The sequence below is a fragment of the Solanum lycopersicum genome, chromosome 9 (assembly GCF_036512215.1).
Source record: "Solanum lycopersicum chromosome 9, SLM_r2.1".
Classification (NCBI taxonomy): Eukaryota; Viridiplantae; Streptophyta; class Magnoliopsida; order Solanales; family Solanaceae; genus Solanum; species Solanum lycopersicum.
Window position 1 is genome coordinate 42,945,977 of NC_090808.1, and position 20,554 is coordinate 42,966,530.

Consider the following 20,554-nt stretch of genomic DNA (forward strand, 5'->3'; position numbering starts at 1 on the left):
CTTACTCTTTTGGGTCAAAGTAGTCAAAGGAAATGCAATAGACGCAAAACAACCTACGAACCTCCGATAATAACCCCCTAGACTCAAGAAAATCCTAATGTTAGTCGGAGTCAATGGTCTAGGCCAATTTTTCACTACCTCCATTTTTCTTGGGTCTATCTCAACTCCCTCACTAGATATGATGTGCCCAAGAAACGTAGCCAACCTCAACCAAAACTCACACTTTCTATATTTGGCAAACAATTGTTGTTCCTCAAGGGTTTGCAATACGACCCTCAAATGAAACATATGATCACCCTCATTCTTAGAATATACCAATATATCATCAACGAATACAATGACAAATCAATCTAGGTAATTTTAAAAAACTCTATTCATTAGATCCATAAACGTCGTCGGAGCATTAGTGAGACCGAAAGACATGACAAAGAATTCATAGTGCCCATACCTAGTTCGAAAGGTCGTCTTTGGTACATCCTCACCTCTCACCCTAAGTTGGTCATGCCCCGATTTCAAGTTAATTTGTGAAAAGCAACTAGCCCCTTGGAGTTGATCAAACAAGTCGACGATCATAGGCAGAGGGTACTTATTCTTAATGGTGACCTTGTTGAGTTGGCGGTAATTAGATATTCTCAAGGACCCATCTTTCTTCTTAACAAACAAAACCGGAGCACCCGCGGAGAAATACTAGGCCTTATAAAACCCTTATCTAGTAAATCCTTGAGTTGAGACTTCAACTCCTTTAATTCGGCCGGAGCCATCCAATAAGGAGGAATTGATATGGGATTTGTATTCGGTAGAAAATCAATGCCAAAGTCAGTTTCCTGTTCGGGTGGAATACCGTAAAGGTCATTAGGAAAGACCTTCGGAAACTCACTCACTATGGGTACAGACTCAATGGAGGAATTTCGAAGTCTAAATCTTGGACTCTTACTATCTGATATAGACAACCCTTTGAGATCATTTGCATGCTTTTAGACAAGAAAAAATATGACCTCTAGGAATAGAATTTCCCCCTTCCACTCAACAACGGGTTCATTTGGGAAGCTAAACTTCACCACTCTTGTCCTACATTCAATGGAGCCAAAACATGCATGCAACCAATCCATACTCAATATAACATCCAAGTCAAGCATATCAAGTTCTACTAGATCAACACACGAAACTCTATTGGGCAACATTATTGGATAATTTCTATACTCTTTTTGCAAAAACCGAATCACCCACCGAAGTAGATACTATAAAAGGTTCATGCAAAATATCAGGTAAAAATATCAAACTTTTTAGCTACTATAGGTGTAACAAATGATAAAGTACTGTCGGGATCAAGTAAGCCATATACATCAATAGAGAAGACTTTCAACATACTAGTCACCACGTCGGGAGAAGTCTCTTGCTCACCTCTAGAGTGGAGAGCATAGAAGCGGTTCTTCTTTGGAGCATCACTAGAACCACTTGCTTGAGCTTGACCACTACCCTTATCTTGACTGTTCAAATTTAGACAATCTCTCATCTTGTAACCACTCTTGCCACAACTAAAGTAATTTCTAGTTCTTACCAAGCACTCACCAAGATGACCCTTTCCACACTTGGCACTAGTAGGATTTAGTACCTTTTCCCCTCTTGAATTTAGTGTTAGACACCCTATATCCCCTAGCTTTTGAGAATTTGGAAGGGACTTGATTTGAAACTCATTTCTTAAATCTAGGATTGTCTTGTATTTCAAGCCTATTCTTTTAAGAACCTCCATCAAATGATTTTTCTCTTTTAGCATCTCTACTTTTTTCTCTTAGCCCTTACCTCCTCAACCCTTCTTGCATGAACCATATGGCGGGAAATGTTCATGTTGTCATGTAGCATGGCCGAATGGCACTCCTCTTGTAAGTCCTCCGACACCCCCATAACAAAACGGCCCCATTCAGTCTCTAGAATCAGAGACCAAAGAAGGAGCATATTTGGACAATTTAATGAATTCCAAAGAGTACTCATGGACACTCTTCCTCCTTGGCGAAGATTGATGAACTCCACCACTTTTTCCTCACTAATCTCTCTAGGAAGTAACGGATCTAGGAAATCCACATTTAAGATATCCCAAGTCAGTGGACCACCCCTCAATGGCCTATTACCCCTCCATTGAACATACCATGCTTGCACCACGTCCTTGAGTTGATAAGTGGACAACTCCGCCTTCTCACTTGTGGACAACCCCATAGCCAAAAGTATTTTAGAGAACTCATCGATGAATTCTTTGGGTTCTTCATCAACCTTAGACCCATAGAAAGTAGGAGGGTTCATTCGAGTGAAGTCCCTTAGACGGGAAGCCATAGTAGTGACTTGTTAATGAGGACAGGGCATGACCTCTCAGTTTGCTTAAGCTTTCATAGCTTCGGCTTGATTCGTGGCCGCTTGTGCTTGAGTGGTAATAGCTTGGGACATTTGAAGAAGAGTGGTCCTTATATTCTCACCAATCAAAAAAGGAGGATTGGACGGTGCTTGCTCCACATTAGCATCTTCTTCAAGTGGAGTAACTTGCTCACCACGGGGAGGAGCTCCCGCATTAGCAATTTCCTCTTCATGTTTTCAAGCTGCATTCCTTCAAGTGTTCATTCTTCCTATAAGCACAACATTAGAATTAAATGCAAAATCACACAATAAGTATTCAAGAAAGAGAGTGATTCCTAAGAACCATATAGGTTCGTAATCATAAGTGTGTCACGCTTCACAATCATGAATACAAACCTACATAGACGTGATAGAGAGAGAGACATAACTCAACGATATTCAACCTCATTCTCTGATACCAAGTTTGTCACATACGGGTTTACCCCCTAGTAACCGGCGTCGTCGTCCTTTTCAAGGACTAAGAATGCAAAAAAACTTACAACTTTCATCATCACTACTTGGAGGTTTACATAGACCTCTACATACACATAATTTATATTCATATCGAGTATACATAGACCCTTCGTATAGGAAGGGTACATAGCCTTCTACTTGACTTTCACATACAATTATATAAAATATAAAAATGTTTCAACAATTGTCTCATCTCGTACCATCTAAACAATCATCACAATATGGGCATAGCCCTTACATCAATCCAACAAGACTACATATAGGTCATACAAAAGTATAGTACTCAACTGAATTAGAAACAAATGAAAGAGTTTGTAAGCTCATAACAAGTCTGTAAGCTAGATGATGGAATTTCCCTCAGAAGTGGAGGACCTACACTACTTGAATGAAAGGAATAATCTAAGCCTTCAACAATGTCGCCTTCCAAACTCTTCAACAACCGTAACCTAAAATGTTTTGGAAAACAAAAGAAAATGGGGTTAGTACTCCACATGTACTAAGTATGAGACCTTATGCACATATACAAACAAAACATGCTAAAAAGGGACTTTTAGTCAAAACATGCCTTTTTACCCCTTTAAGAACCTAGTGCAAAGCCAAATAAGTCATATCAACCAACCAAACATGCTTACTATCTCAACTAGTAATACTTATCCCAACATACTTGAAACCACCATTTTCTACAACCCTATCATCAAGGAACAATATCACAACAATGAATTAGAGTTAATCATATCATAATAAGAAAGACAACTACTCACGAATCCTTATCAAGTCAACAAGTGCAATGACCAAGCAAAGCCCCATAACCTTGCCCAACCAAGCAAACTTAACAAGAAAACATAACCAATGTCCAACTTTTAACAATATAGTCCAACTACATATATCAAGAGGAAAATCATCATCATATATAGACATTTACATTGTAGCATCAACATATTATCATCAGAAACATCAGTATCATATGCTTACATAATATCAACTTCCTAAAACTTCCATCAAAGTCAACTAGTGCAAGGCATAGGTAGAGTCCCATACCCCTACCTAGGCTAAGTTGAACCTCTAAAGTCACCTTAGTTAGTTTATAATCCATTACTTTATTTTACTTCACGGAACACTTGTATTAATCGACATAGACCACATGATCTAAGTGTGGAATCCGGTGTTGTACAACCTTACACCGATGGACCAGACACAAAAGTAACTTTCTAGCTGGATCCACTAGCTAGTCTTCCTATTGGGGCAACATAGTTCAAGAACTAAGAGATAGTATATTCCCTCTTGATAACACTTGGTAGTTGGACCTCCTCTCATGGAAATCAATTGGATGAGTATTCCTCTCTGGGAAGACAACATCTCATATAGAACTATATGGTGAATCTTCCTCTTTGGGAAGTCATGACCTCCCATTGTCAAGTTCACTCGGTGCTAAGATAAGTCCCTTTATTGAAATGTCTTTAAGACTTTAATTAACAATCATAGCTTAGTTTAGGTTATAGGGTCTACCCCTTATATAATCATCATCATCAATATCTCAATAAGAATTTTATAAGTATAAGTCCTTTCATCATAATTTGTATAAGTGAGGTTAACACATTAGCATTTCATAGCATATCAACGCACATTGATAGTTTTCACCATCCTTATATCATATACACCTTAATAAACCTCACAACATAGTCAATACATTTCAATTTAACATCATACCATCCTACAAATCCGAATATGAGGCATACTCCAATATAATATCATGACTTAACCACAATTAATCACAATTAGAAGTAGAGTTTGAGATTTTAAGACTTACCAAGTCTTCCTTATAGTTCATCATCAAGGTCTTACCATCAACCCATAACTCAACCCAATTTGGGGAGTAACATCATCACACAAAATGATAACCAATTAGATAACAAGGCAAATTGCATCTCTATAACACAATTCAACACTAGATCATAACCTAAGACAAGATACATATGCTAATTTCGCATTACAATTCATAACCTAAATCACATCTAAAAAACTAGAATTATAGGCCTATAATTCATCTTAACTTAATCATAATAACACCATGGGATAGTAATCTAATCAACAACCAAATAAATTGAATGATTACAATACAATATAGGTCAAGATCACAACCTAGGGTTACGGATTGAGGATCATGCTCTTAAATTTAGACCAAGCCATCAACAATTACCATAAAAAAATTTAAATTAAATGTTACTCTATTTAATATAACCTAAATAAATCACCAATAACTCAATTCATAACTTCAATTTCGTAATTGGATGAAACCCATAAGAAAGCTCAACTTTTAAAATCCATTTTGAAGGAACCCTTTTAGGAAAGAGTTTCAAAGGTGAATTAGATCTCATACCTTAACGATTAACAACAATTTGATGGTGAATTCGTCCCTTTCCATCCCCCAAACCCTAATCCTTGCTAGTCTTCAATGATGAGTTCAAGTAGAGAGAAGGAAGAGAGTTTATTTGTGAATTGTCTTTTGATTAATGAGGGTTGGGGGTATTTATATTGGGACTTAATCAACTCAATTAGACTTCCTTAAAACCCTAATTAATAACCTAACCCCCTAACTAATTAAATGAAACTAACTTAAATTGTGCAGGAAGTTTGACCCTCACAGACGAGACCCCAAACGATGGGCCGTGTGTGAGTCGACGGTCCCTCACCCCTCCGCCCTGCACTCTGTTGATGAGTTCAGAGATTGTGCAGAAGGATTCCTTCCTCAACTTGCCTAAGTATGGTGCGACGGTGGCATCGACGACCCTTCAATCCACACATGGACCATAAGTGGCCACGTCGATGCCCACTGTCCATGCCCTGTTTCTACAAACACAAGGGTCCTCCTCAAGGGCCCTTGTTTGGTCCTTAGGGAGTCGTACCCAAAAATTTCAACCATGAAACAACTTAAAACCCTATTATCTACCCTTCCACCAATTTTCGTACATTTTCGACTCTTAAAAGTTAGTCAAATAGGCTAAGGCACACTAACACCTCTTTGAACCAACTACACGGACGTCATGGATGTTCTTGGACGTTTTGGTTCTTAAACATATTAAATCACCTATATTCATTAAAATGGACTTAATAACAGTACTTATTTTTTATGACACCTATGTTAGGTTTTTCGACACGTCAAGGTATTACAGAAATTGTATCCATGGAAGTGTCATGGAGGAATCAAAAGGGTTAAGGGTGCTACTTTCGAGGCTGATGTCGATATGATGTCCTGTTATCCCCATACTATTTACCTTTGATTTTATTCTAGCTAAAGGTATTTAGTTGTTCACGGTTCATCCTGTTGGCTTCATGTGTCTTAGTTGTTCTCATGTTTCCTCGTGCATGCATACTCATGAAAACTTGAATTTTAAGAAAAATGAGTTTACTTAAATGATTTCTTCATGATTATGTACATTTGACTACGATTGCATGTATATCTATGAAATGATGTTTTCAATATGTTTGAGCTTGGAGTTGATGTTCCTCCTTGATATTGTGCATTGTGATGAAGTTGCATTCATGTATGGATGTTACTTCTTCTTCCCTACCCTCCATATGATGACTTGAGTGCCATTCGAGAACGAATATTCTCAAGTGGAGATATTGTAACACCTCGGAGTTTGGAAAAGAAAGAAAAAAATGGGTTGCAGGTTGAGTCTATGGGTCCCATCTATAGACCGTAAAAGCTTCTGAGGGGCGTAGATGGAAACCCTAGGAAGTGGGAAAATAATTTTCTAAGATTAAGTCTCATTACCCTTTTTATGGCTCACTAGGACGGTCCATCATTCTTTGTACAAGTCGTTAATAGGTCTCCTAGGTGGATCACAAACTTAGTGGAATTTTGAAGGTCAAAATTGATTTCTACAGTTGGTGTCTATGGATGTAGGTTGACCTATGAGCAGTAGAAGTGTTCCGTCAAAACATATGTGATTTCATCGTCCCAATACTTGGTCTACGGTTGACTAGTACAGATCGTCAAAAGTTTCACGATCCAATGATCGAAACTATAAATCGAGTCTGGCAGTTATTTTTACAGGGTTTTGGGTCTTTTCCTAATTGTTTTAATCCAATACTATATTGTTTTGCTTCTACCCTAAGCCCTATATAAAGCTTTTAAGATAAATTACTCACTTTCGATTCATTCTCCTAAATCCCCTATCTGACCAACCCTAATTTTTTTTAGTTTTGTTGGGTTTATGGCTAACTTATCTTGTTGGGAATAGACAAGTGTCATCACGTCCATTTTTGGGTCGTGACAATTATTCGTTAAGAATATGGTAAAGTATTAGGATTTGTTAAGGCATATCACTAGTAATAGAGATCGTCATTTTATTAGAAATTGGAAAGAGTTATTCAACTTGCTTGGAACGGCGCTGCACTTTCTCACTAACTTCCATTGATATACTCATTGACAAACAAAGTAGATCAATGACTTATTGGAGTGCTACTTGAAGCATTGTACATTATGTGAAAGTGTATTAGAAGGATTGAGAATGACTATTTGACATAGCTTATTTCTCTTATAACACATAGAAGAGTGATTCCATGAGGCATAAATGGTTTGATCTATTTACTGGCCAATAACCACAATCTCCACATTTACTATTTATAATGTTCGACAAATATAGTATAAACGATTATCATATGGACAAATGATAAATGGATCAACTTGATACTTCTAAGTTCTACTTAGAAAGGCAATTAGGCAGATGAAGAAATTTTTGTGCCATACGAGGTACCCATAAACTACCAAGTTGGGGATATGATCATGGTTTAGTTTATAGCCCGAGACAGTTCAAGACACTATGAGACATGCAACAAAATTTAATTCATAAATAGGACTGGTCGTTTAAGATTCTTTCCATGATGGGAAAAATCTTGTACATACTTTGAATGTCATCACTTTTCAAGATTTATTATAGCTTCCATGACAAGCATACTTAAGTTATATCACAAACACAAGAATGATTTGAATAGGGGCCAAATAAAAATAAGGAACAAGTCCACAACTATGATCCTAATCCCCTAAAAGGGGAATATACATGAAAAAATCATATTGGACTAATATGATGACTTTTGATAATGTAAGAATAAGATTAAAGTGTTCAAGTAGCATCATAACCTTACAATCGTTGCAATATTATCTAGGGAAGAATGTTACGACTCATAATGATATGCCCTAAACCATTGGTGTCCCCTTAAAGTTAGCACGAAATTTCACTTAGGCACTTCAAGTGGGCGATGTTCATTTTAGACACCTCATGTAGGAATTCATTGTGTCATTTTGACACTCTTTTGCCAATCAACAAAAATATATGAGGTGTGTGTTACACTCGTGAATGACGTGTAAAGTGACGAAATAAATTATGACATTTATCAAAAATAATTTGTAGATAATGAATTTTGAGTATAAATATAAAGTATCAATGACTCAATGACACAAGAATTTTGGCCCAAATAATTTTCTTAAAACAAATGAAATCAATAAAATTCCACATGAACCTCCCCCCCCCCCAATTGTCTTCTCCAAAAACCCATACCCATTTACAAAACACCTGCCCCCCCCCCCCCCGGCTTCTCCAAATAACCCTACTCATTTAAAGAAAAATCTGCACATACCCACTTCCCCACCCATTGTCTTCTCCAAATACCTCCATATTTTTTGTTAAAACTTCTGGTGTAGCTACATACTCTTTCTTTTTTATTAGTGTCTTTTTCAAATATTTTTTTTCTTTTTTCTACCCTAATTAGCAGGTATTCACCAAAAATTAAACTTATTCATCTTTAAATATTAAATTCTTTCAAGAAAGAATCTCATGAATAATTTAATATTTAATCTTGAAATGATCCTATCCCTAAATTCCTAAAATAGTTTCCATCATTTTTCATCATTTTACTGTTTTTGTTTTTTTCACCATATTGGATATTTAAGATTTTTAAAAAAATGGCGGCTGAAAATAGGAAAGAAGAAGAAAAAAATAATTAAAAAATTGACTAAATAGGTTTTTCACGCGCGCTCAACAAGTGTATTACACTCACTAAGTTATGTAAGCAAAAAGTGTTAAAATGACACAACGAGACCTTATATGAGGTGTCTAAAATGAACATCACCCACATGAGATGTCTAAGTGAAATTTTGTGTCAAGTTTAAGGGGTCACCGATGTTATCATGCTATGTAGGCGTCATCAAAGGCAATTTTTTCTATGTGGGAAGTTTATGTGCATAAGAAGGCTAACGCTTATAGGAAAGGTTCTAGAAAACAATAAAGATTTTCTTTGGAAGATTCTACATCCCTATGAATTTGTTAGAGAAGTTTTTAGAACCTTATAACGTTGTAGAAAGGTCTAGAGAAAGATTTATCTTATAAATATGAAGGACATCCACACAAATATTATTGCACGTTAGTTCCAAAGAGACTAGTACATAAAGGGGCACTCATTTGTAACTCGACAAAAAAATTATTCAAGTCTTAAATAATATAAAAAATTTCTTTGGTAAATCTCTCCTCTTTCTTACCTATCATTTTTTTAGAATTATTAAGTGTGATGAGACTAACATGACATAGCACAAAGTGTGAGCGACTTCTCAAGTATCACATAGTGTGCTTAGTCAGAGTCTAAAGTCCTGATAAAAAACTGAATAATATCATACTTTCAAGGCTCAAAATTACTTATTTTTTGTATAACAAATATTAAACAATGTTTAATGCTTTGCCACAATAGAATGATAAGCTTATGACAACTAATAGGATAGAGATAGCGTTGCCAATATGGGCTAGCCCACCTCATCGGGGCTAACCCATACATGTTTCAACATTTTACGGGTCAAGCGGGCTAGTCCATTTCTGGTGTGGGCCATAAAACGGACGGCCCAGCCCACAAATACGTGGGCTACAGGCTTGCCGGGCCAGCCCACTTTATTTTAAAATTAGATTATATTTAGAATTATTAAATTAAATTATAAATTATAATTTAAAAATATTATCATAAATATCGACAAACCAATATTACATGATGTTAATGTTACTACTTTTTAATCAAATCCACAAATAAAATTATCTTTGTAATATTATTAAGGTTTTTTTCAAGTAAAGGTATAAATATCTAAATAGAACTATTAACCTAATTGTTTTAAATTTGTATTCTGTTTAATTTTAAATTTTAATAATATATTATATTTTTTAGTTAATTTTTATTGGCCCACGGCTGGCCCTACCGATATTTCTCAAGCCCCACAAATCAACAAGTTTATTCAGGCCGGGCTAAAAAGTTCTTTTCTCAAATATGCTCCAAAAATCGTAGCTCAATCCTATTAAATTCTGGGCTAGGCCAGACCGACCCAACAGGCTTAGCCCATATTGATGGTTCTAGATATAGACATCAAGTGAGACATGATGCAAGTAACATAACTATTGCTTAATATAACGTTTGTTTTAGAGTTTTTATTCAATTGCAAACTTAGATTTCAACTTTTTTAGACGTTTGTTTCGATTGTTCGAGCTATTCTAAAAAATTGTATTTAGAATTTTTTACCAAAAAATTGGAAAGTTTTCCTTTTGTTGCAAAAATAGCTCAAACAACCTTCAAAATTAGAAAATAAGATTTGCCAACTTCAGCCAGTGAAATTTTACATTGGAAGAACTTCAACAAATTAAAAAAAAATAACCCAGTGAAAAGAAATTAAAAAAAAATAACCCAGTGAAAAGATTTGAGAGGGAATATTTCAAAAGATCACTTAACTTAACTATGAGCAGTTCAATAAAATCACTTAACTTTGCTTTATAATCCAAAAATCACTTGATTAAAGATAATTATCTTAAAATACCTGTCAATTTTGTATTATAACTCAAAAATCACTCAATCAATTTAAATAATTTTTTTCATTAAATCTTAGCTTTATTTTTTAAAAAAAAAGATTAAGTCATCATTTTAAGAAAGAAGAAAGGTGCCAAATTTAACCCTTTTCCGTCAAAGTTTTGTGGACAATAAAAAATTTCAATATATTATCACATAAATTTGTAAAACAAGAGAGTCCTGGTAAATATATATTTGACCCATATAATTTTACTGTTACCAAAGAAAAGACAGCTACAAAATGTTACATGTCCCCTCTTGACATAAGATGATATGCAATTAGAACACACTTGACAATATGATAGTATTCCTAAATGGTTGGATTAATGCACAGTCCATATTTGCCATTGAATTAGGAGCATAATTTAAGGGTGGAGTTAGTACAAACATTCAATTCTTCAAAGCAACCTCACCTTAGCACAAAAGTTCATGATACAAGAATGAGGGTGAACCAATTTCTTGGAAACATGGTAACAATATTAGGGGTCAAGAATTTACTACCCTTAGCTAAGTGCCAAGTGACCATATCAAAAATTTTCTCTTTCCGTTTCGAGACACCAAATAATGGCACTCTACTTTAGAATCCTCCGGAAACCAGCTATCCTCTGATCTCCTTGTCCAAAAAATACAGACGCCTCTCCTTGTCAACAAAAACGTAATTGCCTTAAGAAGCAAATGCCATAAATCCAAGAGAACATGTCAACTTATATACAATGGCTTAGTTTGCCATGATAGCCACTGAAAAGCACTCTCCATTTGATGCATCAACTATCAATTTCTTTCCTGCATACATCCTCAATGGCAGCAACTAGGACAATCAACAAAACATATATGATGAAAGCCGGCATACCAAAATCAGTCAGTCTTGGCTTTGGTAATGGTAGATATGATTCAACTTTATGAAGCATCTTAAAGGTCATCCAGGTTAATCATTTCATCATTGTTCCAACACATCCCTGACAGCTCTTTCGACTGTGCTTCTGAGAAGCTCTCAATTTCTCCCAAAGCCTTTTCCATGGAACTTGCTAAATCTGCTTCCCACAGACCCAACTCACAGACTTTCTGGTAGGTATCATAACCTGCAGCTGTCAGGCCATCTGCCAGCATCTCCTTCAGGGTCTTAGTGCAAATTCCTCCAGAGTCCATTAGCTGAAACAGGACTTCCGCAAAACCAGGATTCCTGAAAGCAACCACTGCACAACTTTTATCCACCATCCTAACATCAAAGTCATGGAAAACGTCATGTGAACCACATAGGAGGCTCTTCAGCTTCCCTGCAGATGTCATACCCCTGAATCCCCATAGGAAAACTAGATTTTTACAACTGATCTTTCTAGTATTATCAGTCCTCACACTAACATCTTCATCAGCGGAACCATGAGAGCTGGTAAAGCAAGGGTTGTACGAGTTTCTGTAGCATTCAATTGCATCAGGAAAATGGCCCTCAGCAGCTTCAGGAGTTCTTGGAGCAATTTTCAATATGGAGCACAGCTTTGCGAACAATTGGCTTATCTTCACAGCATCATGTCCAAGAGTCTTCACTTCATTCACCTCAGCTGTTATTAATTTCACACCAGTTAGAATTAATTTAAGCAATTATAAGAGAAATCAATCAAAATTTGCCTGCAAAGCCAGAAAAAATTTAGTCCAGTACAACATAGCCATGTAATCCCCAAGTGAGGTCCGGGGAGAATTCCCACAAGTGGAGTTTGATGAGAATAGGATGTACGCAGACCTTACCCCTACCTTTGTTGGGTAGAGAGATTGTATCTGAAAAACTCTTGACTCGAAAAAAAATATATGTAGTCCAGTCGGCAATATATAATTCTTTTTCTTGGCCAGCAACAAAATTAAAAGATCTAAAAATTGGGGGATGAAGTAGGTAGTAAACACAGAAGTGTTGCAGTCAAATATCAAGATGAAAAACTTCCTTCACAGGGATATTGCCAGTTCACAACAGGCCACATGTTGCAAGGGAGCGTTTGGTATCTCCTTTGAGTTGCGCAGGGATAAATTCTGTAGGTATTGGTAATGCAAGGATTAATCATGTTAATATAGTTATGCAGGATTCGATTATTCATATGCTAGTTATTCTATACTCTACCCTAAATAAATAATACAAAGAATCCCTCATATATTATGCAATGCATTAGGTATGTGGAAAAGAAAAATATGAACCACACCTGTATTAGCAGTGGTATGTTTTATGTGGAAAAGAAAGACACCATCCTTACATTGTAACTTATGCTGGACTTTATGTGAAGATTATTTTGCCCTGTTTTCGTAACCAAACGATATACTATTACTCCCACCATTTTAATTTGCTTCTCTTATTTTCTTTTTTAGTCCGTTTAAAAAAGAATGACTCTTTTCTATTTTGGCAAATCTTTTGTTCCAACTTTCCACATGACATGTTTAAGACCCCAAGATTTAAGGGCAATTTAATACATTTGACACATCTTTAATTTAAAACCACACTTTTTTACTTTTTTTAAACTCCATGTCAAGTCAAAATAGGATAACAAATTGAAACGGAAGGAGTGTAAACTTATGCTAGTTTTAATAGATGGATAACTCCTCTATGATCGGCAACCAAACGACCCCCAAGTTATTAAGCATAATTACATTGTAACGGAAGCTGGAAATACGTTATCTAACATGTGCCTCATGATATCAGGTGTACTTACCTTGGTTAGGTATCTCTATATCAATAGGGGCAAAAAACCGTTGTTTCAAATATGAAATACATGCAGGCAAATTGTTAACTTTTGTCTGAGGGTTGATTTCGTTCATAAGATGGTTGACATCAAGTACATTGGGGAAGACCAAACATAATGAACTTCTGAATTCTTCCAGCGTTGATGGCAATGGAGCTAAGAACTTGGAATGAATGAAAGTAAAATCTGCCAAATAAAATGCAAAATATTTAAATAACATAACAAGCATGGTCACCACATTCTAACATGAGCAAAAAATTTCCATAAAGAGATTGACCATTAAGAGAGTTGTGGGCAACTACAGGTTTCTGAGAAGCGGAAATCAAATCGATCACCTCTCGAAAGCCACGGAGGCGCTTATTATGCTCCTCCTCCTCATTTTGAAGTTGCTTCTGTGAGTACAAAGCAATATTCAAGGAAGGAGAAGACAATCATCAACAAGCAGTTACACCAAAGTTCGTAAGCTAGTTTATTACCTGTAAAAGAATCCTGTCTTCTTCTGAACTTGTCAAAACAACTCGAACAGGCCTTATTGTTCCTCCCATTGCTGGGTTTAGTAAAGGTATGACGTCAACAAAATCTTTCAGTGTCTGACCCAACAGAAAATTTCAATTAGCATCAGATAGAACAAATGAAGTGATTTTTTATTCCATGTAATGGATATACAGGACCTTCAACATTGACAACAATTGAATTCTATAAGCATCATTCTGCAGGACATAGTCAAATTTGGAACATTGTATGCTATCATACACAGATCTTTAGCTTCTGTTTTTTTTTTTTGTGTGTGTGTAATTTCAAGACAACAATTCAAAAGGTAAGAAAGACAAGATAGACACCTCCATCACAAGGCGTACTTGGCGTTCACTGCAGACATCTATGCTCAAGCAAGGTCTGGATCCATATACTTCATCTCCCGAGACAATTTTTCTCAAGGAACTGATTAGAGCATCTGCAAGATGTCATGGGTATAAAAAAGAGAGCAAAGAGTTGAATTGACAAAGACAATTATGCTCACCTTCAGGCTTCTTGTTTGTGTCTTTGCAAGCAGTTATCCAATTCTTAACTCGAGATTTGATCCTTTGTGCAAATACAGAATCAGCAACTGTATATCCTGATGGAGTTTGAACTGTACAGCTTATAGGTGATGCATTTCCAATTCTATCTACTGCGGCTGATTCTTGTGATTTGGATAAATATGATATGCCTGTCAGAACAAGAGTAGGGCGCAGGAAGGTTACTTCGGCTTTCAGGCAAAAGCTACTCAACCAGCTAAAGGTACGCAAGAGTAAAAAATAGCTTCTACTATAGAAAAAGAGTAAAAATAGAACTGTTTTTTTGTGAAATAAAAAGTAAAAAAATCCCAGCTGTCAAATAAAACTGCTAAGATTCAAAATAAAATGATTGAGGTGGAAGAATTATGTTTCAAGGCACTTCGATCCTAGAACTTGAGCCAATTTATTTCCTTTCATTATTCGCATCTGCTACTTGTTCTTTGTTCATGATTACATAGAGAATGAGGCAGCTGGAGCAGCAACTAGAGAGATTTTGCCTGCAATAAATATTTATATTCCAATAACAGATGTTGGGTAAAGATTCTTTAGTCATTGTAAAAGCCACTGAACATTTGTTTTTGGCCGGTAACTTGAGGATACTTATAATAGATTAACCATCGAAATAAATAACAGAAACATGTCAGTCACGAGTTTTTCAAACCAGTCTAGCACAGCTTACCATCATATATGCAGGCATTGAAATCAAAACCTTCTTGAGACATAGAGGTCAAGTATGATGATTGACAAGAGAAACTATAAGAAGGCATCCCTATTTTTAACTCATCGCGAGGGAACAAATGAAAGTTATATCTGCACAAAAAGCACAAAACACTAGTCATTCATGTTTCATGTTTCCCTTTCTCAGACCAAATGATTCTTAAACTGAGAAGTTAGAAATATAGCAACTAATCCTTCATCTGAAATTGCCACTTAAGTCAGCACCAAACTAACACAACAAAGAGTGGACACCACATTTTCATTAAGAATTTGAGCATTTGAAACATATTTGACAATTAAAAAATTAGAACCAACCCTGTCGTCCTGCCGAATGCACTAACCAATTGAGTAATAGGTTCTACAACATAATCCTAAACCAGAGTTAGAAAATGAAAGAAAAGAACCAAAAAAACATCCGTAAAACTAGGTACTTCTTCAATAGATACTTCACACACTTGAGCCAAACGAATAGCATTTTGATTTACAATTTTAAACCATCTAAACATCTATCCCAAATTCTTGTGATTGAACAGAGCATTAGTTGAAATTAATAGACAACACAATCTTGAGAATTGAAATTAAATTTAAACAAAATAGAGAATTATATGAGTGTGTTGAAGGTGACGCACGGGTGCACGATGAGCTTGGAACCCTTTATGGAAAAGGGGCAAACGGCAAACTGAAGGACCTGAAACCGTTCGGCGGCGTATTTGGCTTTGAGATAGGCGGTGCGGGCGGTGTCAATAGGCATAATACGTTGCCAGGGTGCAGAGTACGCTCCGGTATTCTTCAATGAGATTGCAATGAAATCAGAGTCGGAAATGCAATTGCGTATCTCTTCTAATGCCGCTGAGAAGTTGGATTTTGTAACTTGCTTTACATTCCATTTGCTCTGGCTATGTCCAGGGTTTGATTGGACAACGGTATTCGATATCATCGAGCAAAACAACCGCCTCTGTATCATTGAAACACGAATATACACCTACAGTGTGTGACTTTTCCGGGAAACGGCAGGACAGATACCGCAGTTGTCCGCCACCAGGCCAGTTATGGGAGAAAAATTGAGAAAATTAAATGAAACGTGTCAAATAACTTGGTTTGGTTTTCGGTGACACTTAATTAAGTAAATTTCAGATCAAATTAATATTTTTAAAATCTTTTAATTTTTTATAAAATATAAAAAAGTATTTTATTTTTTAAATTTTTATAATTCTATTCACACCATTCTTTTTTTTAAAAATGAGAATAGAATTTTCTCTTTTTCTTCTCTCAATATTCTCTCTTCTCTTTTTCTTATTCTTTAGAAAATCTGAAAATTTGACTATCAAAACAAATATTCTTCCCCATTATTTTATCTTCCTTCTCATCTCCGGTCGTGATTGTGTTTGACTTAAAATTGGTAAGTCATTTTCTTCGAAAGATTTTATAATTTTGGACCAATACTAAACTTTTTTCTTGGGTTAATGAAGAATAAATCGTTCTATAGATGTGAAAAATGAATAATAGTGTAATGGTACCTATTATTTATTATTTTAGAAAGAAAATTAACAAATCCAAAAAGTCATAATTTGATAAAATGTATATGTAATGTTAACATTCAGTGTAAATTCGTTTTTTGTTGTTTTTGTTGTTCTTTTTATGACCATTTTATTCATATGATTTAAGAAATATAGTTTTGTTCAGTTGTCCACAAATATTTGAAGTGTAGGAGATTGAAAAAATTTATTTTCAATCACTATCTATAATTAGTGAAAGAAAAAAATAATAACTACAGCTCTGTATCACACTCAAACTCAAAAGGCAAGGAGAGCAAGAAGGAGAAGGAGAAGGACAAATTGAAAAAGAAAGCGAAAGAGAGACAAAAAGTCGAAGTCGTCAATTGTGATGTGAAGCAACAATTTTCACGATTGATTAGATTGATGGTTATTATACCATTGTGAATTACTTTTTTTTGTTCTTAAGTTGTGTAAAACAATTGGTGAAGTGCTTATTTTTACTGATAATATTAATGATATTTTTGTTGAAACAAATGTAAATTATGATGTAAAAGAAGAAATGTGGTGTATGTGGCAACATATATAACCTATGTTGTAAAAAACACCACATAATTATCTACATGTGCCCCAACAGAAAGGATATATGTGACAACATATGTTACAGAAAGAAGATATGTGGTAACATATGTCACAGAAAGAAGATATGTGGCAACAATGTCGTAGATGTAAGATATATGGCAATATATGTCACAGAAAGAAGATATATGATAACATATTCACATAAAGGAGATATGTGTCAACATTTCATTGTTACCAATGTGGTGTCTGTGGCATTATATATAACCTTTTTCGTAAAAAAAATATAAAATTATTTGCATATACCTCAACAGAAATGATATATGTGGCAACAGATGTCACACTATGAATTGTCAAAAAAAATTACAAAATTAAAATAAAAAATGTCTAAAACAATTGTCCCTTCATTTTCTCTCTCTCTTCTCCTTTATAAAAGGTCGTTTCGTTTCATATTTCAAATTTAATTTATTTTTACTAATTTTCATTTTTTTCTCTGTTTCCTTCCTCTCGTTCCATTATTTCTTTACAGTTCAAATTGTTGCTATGTTTTCTACAACATCAGTTGTAATAAGTTGCAATTTTCTTCTACAACAAAGCATCGTTGCCCCTCATCATTTCTAGTTTATCGTTGATATCTTCTAAGATAAAATATAAATAGTTATTGGTATTAAATCGGGACTTTTTTAATGGTTTTTATCACTTATTTGTTTCTAGGATGGTTGGGTTATTATTCCTTTTGAAATATTATCTTTAAAAAAAATACATTTTAAGATGTACATGTTGTCACATATGACATGTCTGTTGCAATTTTTTCAACAAAACGTGCATATGTTGTCGCATATGTCACTTCAAGATGGACTTAATCGATAATTGAGCGATTTAGGAATGAAAAAATATCAAATTGAATTAAATTTTAGTACTTTGAACCATAGTTATACAATAAAAATTTGTTAGAACATTTAGAACAACAATTTACATCGGTGTTATATAACCATCATATGAAGTTACTTGGTCATTGTATGATGAACTAGTGATATGATAGTCTTTGTAAAAATAATTGACAAAATTGTTGAAAGTTATTATATAAGACCATATTTTTATGTTTAGACATGTTGTATGACTATACATTAGTGTTACATGTTGAATTAGGTGACAATTTAATTGATTTAACCGCAAAAGAATCATTTTATGATATACATATGTTGCCACATACGACATGTCTGTTGCAATTTTTCCAACAGGACGTGCATATGTTGCCACATATGTCACTTCAAGAATGGGTTAATCGATAAATTAAAAGATTTAAGAATGGAAAAATGTCAAATTGGATCAAATTTTAGTATGTTGGACCATAGTTAAGTAATAAAAATATACTATAACACTTGGAACAACGATTTACAAGGGTGTTATATAACTATCATATGAAGTTACTTGCTCATTGTATGATGAACTAGTGATATAATAATCTTTGTAAAAATAATTGATAGAATTGAGGAAGGTTATTATATTAGACTATAGTTTTGTACTTAGACATGTTGTAAGACTATATATTGGTGTTACGTGTTGATTTAGGTGACAATTTAATTGAATTAATCTCTCAAAAATCATTTTATGATATACATATGTTGTCACATATGATATTTCTGTTGCAATTTTTCCAACAGAACGTGCATATGGTGTTACATATGTCATTTCAATGATGAATGAATCAGTAAATTGAGCAATTTAGAATGGAAAATGTCGAATTTGACCAAATTTTAGTAGTTTAAATCATAATTATGCAATGAAAATATGTTATAACATTTGAAACAACGATTTATAAGGGTGTTAGATAACTATTATATGTAGTTACTTGGTCATTGTATGATGAACTAGTGGTATGATAATCTTTGTAAAAATAATTGATAGAATTGATGAAGGTTGTTGTATTAGACCATAATATTGTACTTAGACATATTGTAGGACTATATATTAGTTTTACATGTTGAATTAGGTGACAGTTAAATTAAATTAACCCCAAAAGGACCATTTTATGATATACATTTGTTGCCACATATGACATGTCTGTTACATTTTCCCAACAGGACATGCATATGTTGCCACATATGTCACTTCAAGAATGGGTTAATCGATAAATAAAAAGATTTAAGAACGGAAAAATGTCAAATTGGATCAAATTTTAGTAAGTTGGACCATAGTTAAGTAATAAAAATATATAACATTGGAACAACGATTTACAAGGGTGTTATATAACTATCATATGAAGTTACTTGCTCATTGTATGATAAACTAGTGATATGATAATCTTTGTAAAAAATAATTGATAGAATTGAGGAAGGTTATTATATTAAACTATAGTTTTGTACTTAGACATGTTGTAAGACTATGTAATGGTGTTACATGTTGAATTAGGTGACAACTTAATTGAATTAACCTGTCAAAAATCATTTTATGATATACATATGTTGCCACATATAATATTTCTGTTGCAAATTTTCCAACAGAACGTGCATATGTTGTTACATATGTCATTTCAATGATGAATTAATCTATAAATTGAGCAATTTATAATGGAAAAATGTCGAATTTGACCAAATTTTTGTACTTTAAACCATAATTATGCAATGAAAATATGTTATAACATTTTAAACAACGATTTATAAGGGTGTTATATAACTATTTTATGTAGTTACTGGGTCATTGTAAGATGAACTAGTGGTATGACAATCTTTGTAAAAATAATTGATAGAATTGATGAAGGTTGTTGTATTCGACCATAATATTGTACTTAGACATGTTATAGGACTATATATTAGTGTTACATGTTGAATTAGGTGACAATTAAATTTAATTAGCCCCCAAAAGATCATTTTATGATATACATATGTTGCCACATATAACATTTCTGTTGCAATTTTCCCAACAAAATGTGCATATGTTATCACTTATGTCACTTTAAAGATGACTTAATCGATAAATTGAGCGATTTATGAATGCAAAAATGTTAAATTAGACAAAATTTTAGTACTTTGAACCATAATTAAGCAATAAAAATATGATATAACACTTGAAACAATGATTTACAAGGGTATTATATAACTATCATGTCAGTTGCGATATGTAAGTCATATGTTGTCACATGTCTACCTTATATGTTGCAGCTTGTGTAAATTATATGTTGCAACATATGTCTATTATGTTGCTATTGAAATAACCTTTTTGTTGCTACATATGACTATAATTTGTTCCAATAGTCAATTGT

General features: G+C 34.3%; 2 protein-coding genes across 2 annotated transcripts; both read right to left on the reverse strand.

Moving 5' to 3' along the window:
• Window positions 1-1,261: 1,261 nt before the first annotated feature.
• LOC138338517 (uncharacterized) lies at window positions 1,262-2,325 on the reverse strand. The gene is made up of 2 exons (XM_069289485.1): window positions 1,801-2,325; window positions 1,262-1,657 (listed from the first exon to the last, which is right to left on the reverse strand). The coding sequence occupies exons 1-2, from the start codon at window positions 2,323-2,325 to the stop codon at window positions 1,262-1,264; spliced, it is 921 nt and encodes a 306-aa protein (XP_069145586.1).
• An 8,800-nt stretch (window positions 2,326-11,125) lies between these two features.
• LOC101264368 (poly(A)-specific ribonuclease PARN-like) lies at window positions 11,126-16,334 on the reverse strand. The gene is made up of 8 exons (XM_004247215.5): window positions 15,850-16,334; window positions 15,183-15,313; window positions 14,467-14,655; window positions 14,288-14,400; window positions 13,925-14,038; window positions 13,726-13,840; window positions 13,419-13,634; window positions 11,126-12,287 (listed from the first exon to the last, which is right to left on the reverse strand). Exons 1-8 carry the CDS (start codon window positions 16,182-16,184, stop codon window positions 11,641-11,643), a joined length of 1,860 nt encoding a protein of 619 aa, XP_004247263.1. The 5' UTR covers window positions 16,185-16,334; the 3' UTR covers window positions 11,126-11,640.
• Window positions 16,335-20,554: the final 4,220 nt, after the last annotated feature.

Coding starts and splice junctions, on each gene's coding strand:
- LOC138338517 (XM_069289485.1), bottom strand. CDS start 2,325: ATGGCTTCCCGTCTAAGGGACTTCACTCGAATGAACCCTCCTACTTTC. Junction 1,658..1,800: donor ATGCAAGAAGGGTTGAGGAG/GTAAGGGCTAAG, acceptor AATTCTCAAAAG/CTAGGGGATATAGGGTGTCT.
- LOC101264368 (XM_004247215.5), bottom strand. CDS start 16,184: ATGATACAGAGGCGGTTGTTTTGCTCGATGATATCGAATACCGTTGTC. Junction 14,656..15,182: donor CAATGCCTGCATATATGATG/GTAAGCTGTGCT, acceptor TTGTTCTGACAG/GCATATCATATTTATCCAAA. Junction 14,401..14,466: donor CACAAACAAGAAGCCTGAAG/GTGAGCATAATT, acceptor GACATCTTGCAG/ATGCTCTAATCAGTTCCTTG.